General features: G+C 40.0%; 1 protein-coding gene across 4 annotated transcripts; it reads left to right on the top strand.

The window, feature by feature from the left end:
- The first annotated feature begins 1,283 nt into the window (after positions 1–1,283).
- Positions 1,284–8,604, top strand: LOC114251395 (uncharacterized). Of its 4 annotated transcripts, XM_089739224.1 has the most exons (3): positions 2,100–2,867; positions 2,947–3,031; positions 7,199–8,604. In XM_089739224.1, the coding sequence occupies exon 3, from the start codon at positions 7,355–7,357 to the stop codon at positions 8,348–8,350; it is 996 nt and encodes a 331-aa protein (XP_089595350.1). In that variant the 5' UTR covers positions 2,100–2,867; positions 2,947–3,031; positions 7,199–7,354; the 3' UTR covers positions 8,351–8,604. The 4 variants fall into 4 exon arrangements, with proteins under 4 accessions (XP_089595347.1, XP_089595348.1, XP_089595350.1 ...); XM_089739221.1 differs by adding an exon at positions 1,284–1,477 and having other exon boundaries at positions 1,676–8,604; XM_089739222.1 differs by having other exon boundaries at positions 1,284–2,867; positions 2,947–8,604.
- The last annotated feature ends 828 nt before the right edge of the window (positions 8,605–9,432 follow it).

The following is a 9,432-nucleotide window of genomic DNA, read 5'->3' as shown; positions in this document are numbered from 1 at the left end:
ACTTTTTATATGAGTACTTACAGTATGGGTAAGTTAAAGTATTATTTGAATTTCACGTGTCGCCTCCATAAGATGATAGGGTGGCCCAAATCCTAAAATTTATTTTGTTACTTACAACAGATATCGATATAGATATGGAGCGTGACTTCATAGAGCCTGGCGAAGGCAGCGAAGTAGATGAAGGTGATTCGGCGAATATGGTCGGTATGATCGATATTTCTTTGAAACCAAGACAAATCGATGATTTTCCGATGGACTTAGGCAGTATTGCTGAACATGAGGTAGTTCAGGCGATACAGGAGCTGGACAATGCTGCCGACGAAGTCCTTCGGAACGTGGTGGGACCGGAAATCGATCTGCTTCATTTTGACTGGCGAGGCGAGCCGGAAAATTTTGAGTCTGTCAGGGAAGTATTTGCTGTGCCATCTACTGGACCAACGTTTGATAACGCCGATTTAATTCCCTTAGATGTTTTTTTCAAGATATGGGATGCAGATATTATTGCTTACATCGTGCGCGAAACCAACCGCTACGGTGCTCAGTTAATAAGGTCGACCATACCATCCAAGCCAAATTCTAGATTAAGCCGTTGGAAAGACGTCACCAGTGACGAAATCCTACGGTTTTTAGCAGTTTTAATGTTACAGTCACTAGTAATAGATTATGTGGAGCGAGAATATTGGTATGCCGTGATTGAAGAACTCCAAATAGGCAATTTTAAAGAAATAATGACTTATAACCGTTTCATCGTCATCAAACGTTGTCTCCATTTTATAGACAATGCCACTTTGCCTGTGCCGCCTACCAAACTCGATAAAATCATCCCCATGATAGAGCACCTAAACAAAAAATTTCAGTCTTTATACGTACTCGAGCAAGATATAGCAATTGACGAGTCACTCCTTCTTTGGAAGGGGCACCTCTCATTTGCGCAAAAAATTGCTACAAAAAGAGCTCGAGTAGGTATAAAGTCTTACGAGTTATGTGAATCCAGGACTGGATATTTGTGGCAGATGGAGGTCTACACGGGCAAAGGGCACGCACATGTGGTACAAGACGGGGAGCCGGAAGAGCGCGGGCAAGAGTCTGACGAGCCGGAGAGTGCCACGGCCCAGATTGTGCTGAACTTAACGAGACCACTTTTTGATAAAGGCCATACATTAATAATGGACAATTTTTATAATGCGCCACTTTTGTCTCGGATCCTAAAAGTTCAGCACAAGACTGATTCGATGGGTACTCTACGACTTAACAGTTTGTCCCCGAAGCTCTTCGATCAATAATACTACTAGATTCGCGATTAGCGCTTCAAAAACGGCCCGAAAAATAAGACCACAAATAAATTTGTGGTCTTATTTCAAATTAGTATGGTCCAATCATAGCCAACACTAAGACGTCAAAACGCTGCAATGCGCGTTCAAAAACTGAGTAAAAAACCACCGTAACACCAAGGTTTTGGAAGGAATATCTTTTTTTGGTAAATTTATATTATTAAGTGTTTTTCATAAAATAATAAACACAATTATATTGTAAATAAAACAGAATTTACGAATATTGTAATTGTTTGGCCAATGTTTGCAACAAGGCACCAACTATTGTAACAAACATCACCTATTCTTGGACAGGGAATGCATAGAGTAGTTTTGTTATTTTATAATGTTATTTTTGTTTGTAGATTTCCTAGTAGCCCCTTGTCGCTGTGCACAATGGATATATATTGTCGCGAAAGAAAGAGAAGAAATATAGAACCCTTATAAAAATTCTAGAATTGTTCAATGGTGGTGGCAAATCAATGCAAAAAAGTATTAAAAAAACTTTATATGTATGTGTAAATATTTTAAGCGTATATGCTGAAAAGGATTTGTTTTCTGGGGGAAATGAACACAGCCATAAAATAAGCCTAAATTAAACTGATTATAGAAAAATTCATTGATATAAGATTACATTATATTTGTAAAAAAGAAACCGCTCATATAAAAAAGACTTCTAAAAGACAGCTTTATAACAAACTGAATCTGTTTAAAGGTAATTAAACCTACATTATTGTTTTAATTACTTCTGTATAAAGAATACGTGGAAAACATGTTTCGTGTTTCCTATCATATTTTTTTTACTTTATTCAATTTTATTTTTTATCACCTATTTGTTGTAATAGCGGCAATGTAAAATATTATCTACTACTTTTTTCAATCGGTCAAAAATAGTTGCGACCATACAAAACAAACCTAAAACAAATATGTATATTCTGCAACTCTATGTCTTTCAATACTTACTGTGTTCTGAGCATTGAAATGTAATACCAAGAACTACATCTAGTTCCACAATACAATAAGCACGAAATTTTAAACAAATATTTTTAACCTTATAAATTAGGCTTTAAGTATCATTTTAGAATAAATATTTTTGTACTGATGACTTTTTATGTTCAAGTGACATTTTAAATTTATTCCATAATATTCTTTTTCTGACGAAAGGACCTAAATACATATATTTTGCAATGGTAATTAAACTTTATGTTTAAGTATTAAGGTTGTTTACGCATCAACTCCTCCTTCGCAAAGTCGGGAAAGACGCAGGCAGCGCGGCGAGGGAGGGGACGGCAAACCGGCGGACCGGCGAGCTCCGCTGCGCGAACACAGACAACCACCTTCACTTCTGAACGGGACTCAACAACTACAAGACGCGCAATATTATGTACAATTAGTTCATATTAAACCAAATATAATTTAACAGTATTTTATAATTTAACGGCAGACTTCAAAAACCACCTAAGAAACAAAATCACAAAGGAAATACAGTCTGAAATTCAAAATCAAGAACATGGTCCTTCGACGCCGATGATACTCAAGAATACCAGCATCAATACGGTCAGGCCAGTATTTCCTTTTATCCAAACCCAATCCTGTGCTCGTCGGTGCTAATACCGTAATTTTAAATCAATTCCAGTAAATTTTCGAATACGTGAACACGGTGTGCAATCTACCTACAAACGTGAACAATTCATGCAGCTCGTCGTACCGGTGAAATAATCGTGAGTTTTTACCTTTGTTTCCCATAAACCACTAAAATGACCAAAAGGAAGCAACATTCGATGGAAGATGATGAGGAAATAGTGAAAGATTTAGTTAAGAGGCGAGGTGTTTTAAAAGGCAAGCTCACTTTTTTCTCGAAATTTGTCGAGGCACTTGATGTTTCCACATTAACTGATTTGCAAAAATCGGAATTGCAAGTTCGTATACAAAAAATCGAACAGCTTTTCGAACAATTTTCTGATATTCAAGATGATATTGATATGAAGGTATCTGATCTTCAATTAGAGAATGAATTACTTGTCAGAGAATCTTTTGAAAATCAATATTATTCTGTTGTGGCCAAAGCTAAATGTATTTTAAATAATAAAAGTGAGAAATCGAGCTCCACAAAGAAATCATGCATAAAACTACCCACAATTTCTTTACCCTCCTTTGATGGAAATTATGATAATTGGCTTGAATTTAGAGACACGTTTAGTTCTTTAATCCATAATTCACCTGATATGGATAACATTCAAAAGTTTCATTATCTACGTTCAAGTCTCACCGGTGACGCACTGCAGGTTATAAAATTATTAGAATTTTCTGCCGAAAACTATGTGATTGCGTGGGATCTATTGCAAAATAGATATAACAATAATCGTTTACTCGTGCATAATCATGTCAAGGCGCTATTTTCTATGCAGGTTATAAACAAAGAATCATCTGCGCTTATACGCAAACTTATTGACAGTGTTTTGAGAAATATTCGTGCGCTTAAAACCTTAGGTGAACCTACTGACATGTGGGATACTTTAATAGTTTACATAATGGTTTCTAAATTAGACGCGTCGACAGAACGCGAATGGGAACTTCATAAAAGCGACATTCAGAAGTCAGAATCAAATTCTAAGTTAACATTATCGCATTTAATTAAATTTCTAAGAGACAAAGCCGACGTGTTGGAGACAATAAAAGTATCTCACACTAAACCTGCGCCTGCCACTAACATTAAAATACAATCATCAAACTCACACAGTTACTCTTATTTATCCACACAAAACAACGAAAATAGGCAGTCAAATTCGAATAAGCGATCGCGTCCTTGTAGCATGTGCAACGCAAATCATGGGCTTTATTCATGTAATGCGTTTTTAAAATTATCTACACAAGATAAAATAAAGTTTTTGAGTAACAAAAAACTTTGTCAAAATTGTTTACGCGCAAATCATTCAGTCAAAGACTGCTGGTTAGGTCCCTGTAAGAAGTGTAATAAAAAACACAATAGTCTAATTCACCGTGATGACAATAGTGACGACGCCAGCGCAACCGTATCATCATCGCCGGCGCCGCAGCTTGAGTCGAGCCCACACACTGGCGGCACGGCATCACTACACTCGCACACACATCACGGTGACATTACCACATCAGCACATCCAACACTACCTACTGTGTTGTTGTCAACGGCATTAGTCGAAATCGCAGACAACAACAACAAATATCACACAATTCGTGCACTTCTCGATAACGGAAGTCAGCATTGCTTTATCTCGCAGTCATTATGTAATCAGTTAAACATTCCATTGATACAATCCTCTATTAAAATCACAGGTGTGGGTAACTCCGTAACCCAGGCCACCCAATCATGCGATATTCAGATGCGAGCTAAAACTAATAAGTATAACACGCGCTTAACTTGTATAGTTTTACCTCGTATCACTGCTCAGATGCCATCATTAACACATACACACATCAACAACATTCAAATTCCACACAACATCACGCTAGCTGATCCAGATTTTCATTCACCCTCTGATATAGACTTATTAATCGGTGCAGATAAGTTCTGGGAACTTTTAAACGACGGATTAATTCGCTTAAAACATGGTCCGTATTTACAAAACACTAAACTCGGATGGATTATTTCCGGCTCATTTTATAATAAGAACTACTCAAATTCAACGAATAAAGTTCATTGCAACCATTCACAAACAATAGACACACAATTAAAAACCTTTTGGGAGCTGGAAGAAATTCATCCAATTCATAACAAATATACAAAAGATGAACGCGCATGCGAAACTTTATTCGAAACCACAACAAAACGCGACGATTCGGGTCGTTTTTCCGTGCGCATTCCTTTACAAGAATCAGCTGATGCGCTCGGCGATACATTCATTATCGCTGAGAACCGATTCCATGCACTCGAGCGCAAGCTAGAACGTAGCGCGGCTAGCTATAAACAAATGTATATCGATTTTATGAATGACTACATAAGCTTAGGTCACATGACTCCTATTACCGAATACACAACGCCACATTATTTTCTACCTCACCACGGTGTGTTACGAGAACACAGTACGACTACTAAGCTTCGAGTTGTATTTGATGCGAGTGTCAAATCAAGCTCAGGTAAGTCGCTTAACGATATACAACTGATTGGAATTCCATTACAGAATGACATTCTTTCTATTTTGTTACGATTTCGCGAATCTCGTTATGTTGCTTGTGCCGATGTCGAGAAAATGTATAGGCAAATATTAATACAACCCGATCAACGAGACTTGCAATTAATTCTTTGGAGAGAAAGTCCGTCACAGCCGCTCGGTGTGTACCGGCTTAACACTGTGACGTACGGTACGGCCTCCGCGCCTTATCTCAGCATGAGGTGCATCAGGCAACTCGCAGCGGAATGCAACGATGACGTCATAGCTCGCGTCATCAATGACGACCTATTCGTTGACGATTTAATTACTTCATGTGATGATAAACAGAGATTAGTGGAGATTTGTGATGGAGTTTCAAACGTTCTAAACTCTGGTTGCTTTAATTTGCGGAAATGGATTTTTAATTGGGACATTTCCGATTGCGCTTTAACATCATCAAAAGAATTATCGCTAGGAGATATCAATCAAAGTAAGACCCTCGGATTAGGCTGGTTACACACTTCCGACTATTTACACTTTAACACGAAAATAGATCATGATATATCTAATGTAACTAAGCGCGTTATATTATCGACTATATCACAAATATTCGATCCGTTGGGTTTACTAGCACCGACTATTATTTTGGCCAAGGTTTTATTACAAAAACTTTGGTTATGTAAGGTCGGCTGGGATGATATCGTACCTCGTGATATTCTTCTTAAGTGGCATAGATTCTTAAATACTCTTCATCAATTACCAGACTTAAGAATTCCGCGGCACGTTAGGGGTGAAAATACTCAACACACAGAGTTACATATATTCACAGATGCGTCACTCGACGCTTACGGAGCGTGCGCCTATATACGTACCTATTCAGATGATGTATCGACACCGGTAACAGTAAATTTGTTGTGTGCGAAAAGTAAAGTAGCACCTATAAAACCAGTTAGTGTGCCGCGCTTAGAGCTGTGCGGTGCATTGATAGGCGCACGACTATACGCTAAAATATTTCAATCCATCAGATTGACGTTTTCTAAAATTTATTTTTGGACTGATTCGACCATTGTTATGGGTTGGCTTCGTATGTCACCTAGATCATTAAAAACATTTGTACAAAATAGGGTTGTTGAAATAAACGAGTTAACAGGTGATCTGCCGTGGTTCCATGTTTCTGGAACGGAGAATCCGGCGGACATGCTCTCGCGCGGGGTTTTACTTGATGAATTAAAGGATTCGGAAACTTGGTGGCACGGGCCATCATTTCTTCAAGATTCCGATGTCGATTGGTCACATACAACCAGAATCATTGACCAGTATGATCTACCAGAATTAAAATCTGGCGTGACGGCAATGGTCTGTCAGTCAAACGCACAGTCATTTATTGAATTTGAACGTTTTTCATCATATAATCGATTACGACGTGCTATTGCGTATATGTTAAGATTTATTTATAGCATTCGTATAAAATCAAAATCACAGCGGAAGTCCGGCGCGCTTTTGACGGATGAATTAGACAATGCGACTAAGGTTTTAGCACGAGTGGTTCAACAACAATCGTTCCCGGTCATGTATGATGCACTAGTAAACAACTTACCTCTGAAACCTACGCGTAATATATCAAGCTTAAACATATTTTTGGACAGTGATAAAATCATAAGGGTTGGAGGCAGATTAAGCAATTCAGAGACTTTCTCATATGACAAAAAACATCCCATACTATTGTGCGCTAAACACCGCTTCACGCGCCTTATGTTTCAGCATGAACATAAACAGCTACTCCACGCGGGGCCCCAGCTGCTACTGGCTTCAATCCGCGACAGCTGGTGGCCGCTGAGAGGTCGCGATCTCGCTCGTAACACCGTACATACCTGCGTTATCTGTACGCGCATAACTGGAAAACCTTTTTCAATTCAAATGGGTAACTTACCAAAGGAGAGACTTGAAATAGAACCATCGGGGTCAGGTTTTCCATTTTTTAGATGTAGAGTAGATTATGCGGGGCCAATGTTTATACTCAACCGCAAAGGAAGAGGTGCTAAATTAGAAAAATGTTACATTATTTTAATCGTTTGTTTTCTCACTCGCTCGGTATATTTGGATTTGGTCACATCATTAACGACTCAAGCATACATACTTGCACTTAAAAGGTTCATTTCAAGACGTGGGAAACCTTTTCAAATTTTCTCGGACAATGCTAAAACTTTTGTAGGTGCTATGAAGGAATTTTCACAATTCTTGACAGAAAATTCCGAGGAAATTGTCTCGCTAGCAGCCAACGACAACCTTAATTTGTCTTTTATACCGCCTTATTCGCCTCATTTTGGTGGTTTATGGGAGGCGGGAGTGAAGTCTTGTAAGCATCACCTACGACGAGTTGTAGGTAATTCACACTTAACTTACGAGGAATTCAGCACGGTATTAGCACAGATAGAAGCCGTCCTGAATTCCCGTCCTATACACCCAATGTCCGCAGATCCAAACGATCTTCGTCCACTCAGCCCTGGTCATTTCCTCATTGGCCGACCGTTGACCGCACCAGCCTGCAGCGACCTCACGGCGACGGCATCACACCGACTGACGCGCTACGATCGAGTGGAACAAATCCGACAACAATTTTGGCAGAGGTGGTCTAAGGAGTACATATCCGAATTGCAGACGAGAACTAAATGGAAAACGGACAAGGAAGACATCGTACCGAATACCCTGGTCCTAATCAAAGAAGACAACCTGCCGCCACTCAAATGGCGTCTTGGACGAGTGCAGCAAACATTTCCTGGCAAGGACGGCATATCCCGAGTAGCTAACCTCAAAACGGCGACTGGGATTGTACAGCGGGCATACTCAAAAATCTGCCCACTCTTACATAATGCAGAGGACTACAACGAGAGTCTCACAACACACACATCGTAATCAGCATCCTGTATTTACTTCATTGGAAGCTGGAGCTTCCAAGGCGGGGGCCATATGTTTACGCATCAACTCCTCCTTCGCAAAGTCGGGAAAGACGCAGGCAGCGCGGCGAGGGAGGGGACGGCAAACCGGCGGACCGGCGAGCTCCGCTGCGCGAACACAGACAACCACCTTCACTTCTGAACGGGACTCAACAACTACAAGACGCGCAATATTATGTACAATTAGTTCATATTAAACCAAATATAATTTAACAGTATTTTATAATTTAACGGCAGACTTCAAAAACCACCTAAGAAACAAAATCACAAAGGAAATACAGTCTGAAATTCACAATCAAGAACAAAGGTTTAGAATAAACTGAAGTCGTTAACATTATTAAACTTTTTTCTAAGAAATGAAGATGTTTTCGTGTCTGCAAACGTGGCCACTGGAGCGTCTTATTTTTGTTCCTGATCCTTAATCTAGTACTATTATTGATCGAAGCCGAAGCTCTTAAAAAAAAACAAAAAAAAACATGAAGGAGGGCGAGGTGGCATTCAGCACGACCAAAGACCTGAGTGTGGTTGTGTGGATGGACAAAAATATTGTGGTAATGATTTCTTCTTTCCATCCCATAGTAGTCGGCGGAATTGAAAAATACGGTTATTACCGGTACAAACCGCAAGTTGTTCTTGATTATAACCGCTCGCTTGCCCGCCCGCCCCTCGACCTGCCCGCTTCTTTGCCCCGTTTACCAACCGCCGTGAATCTATTTTGTCCATTCGTTTTTGCTACTTAGCGCGGTGCCGTGCGGCGTGGTTCGAGTTCGACGAAACCATTCATTGTGACTCAACTTGTTATTAGAACCCTTTTTTTTTTTTTTTTCGGGTAGAGGGCCGAACCTCCTACGAGGTCCCCGCGCAAAAGGGGCGCGCGGGGTATGTGAGACTCAACGATCTGCATGGTGTTGTGAGCAGACCGCGGGCCCAAGGATTTTAGAGCCCACCCACTAAACGATTCCCCTGCACTCTTACACCCGACGTCCGATCCCCTCCGAGGTCAGAACCCGGATAAGGTAGGGGGGCTACCGCGGTCAACAC

The sequence above is a fragment of the Bombyx mandarina genome, chromosome A1, assembly GCF_030267445.1.
Source record: "Bombyx mandarina strain Sakado chromosome A1, ASM3026744v2".
Lineage (NCBI taxonomy): Eukaryota > Metazoa > Arthropoda > Insecta > Lepidoptera > Bombycidae > Bombyx > Bombyx mandarina.
Note: the sequence above shows the minus strand (reverse complement) of the source record. Positions and strands in the feature narration are given on the sequence as shown.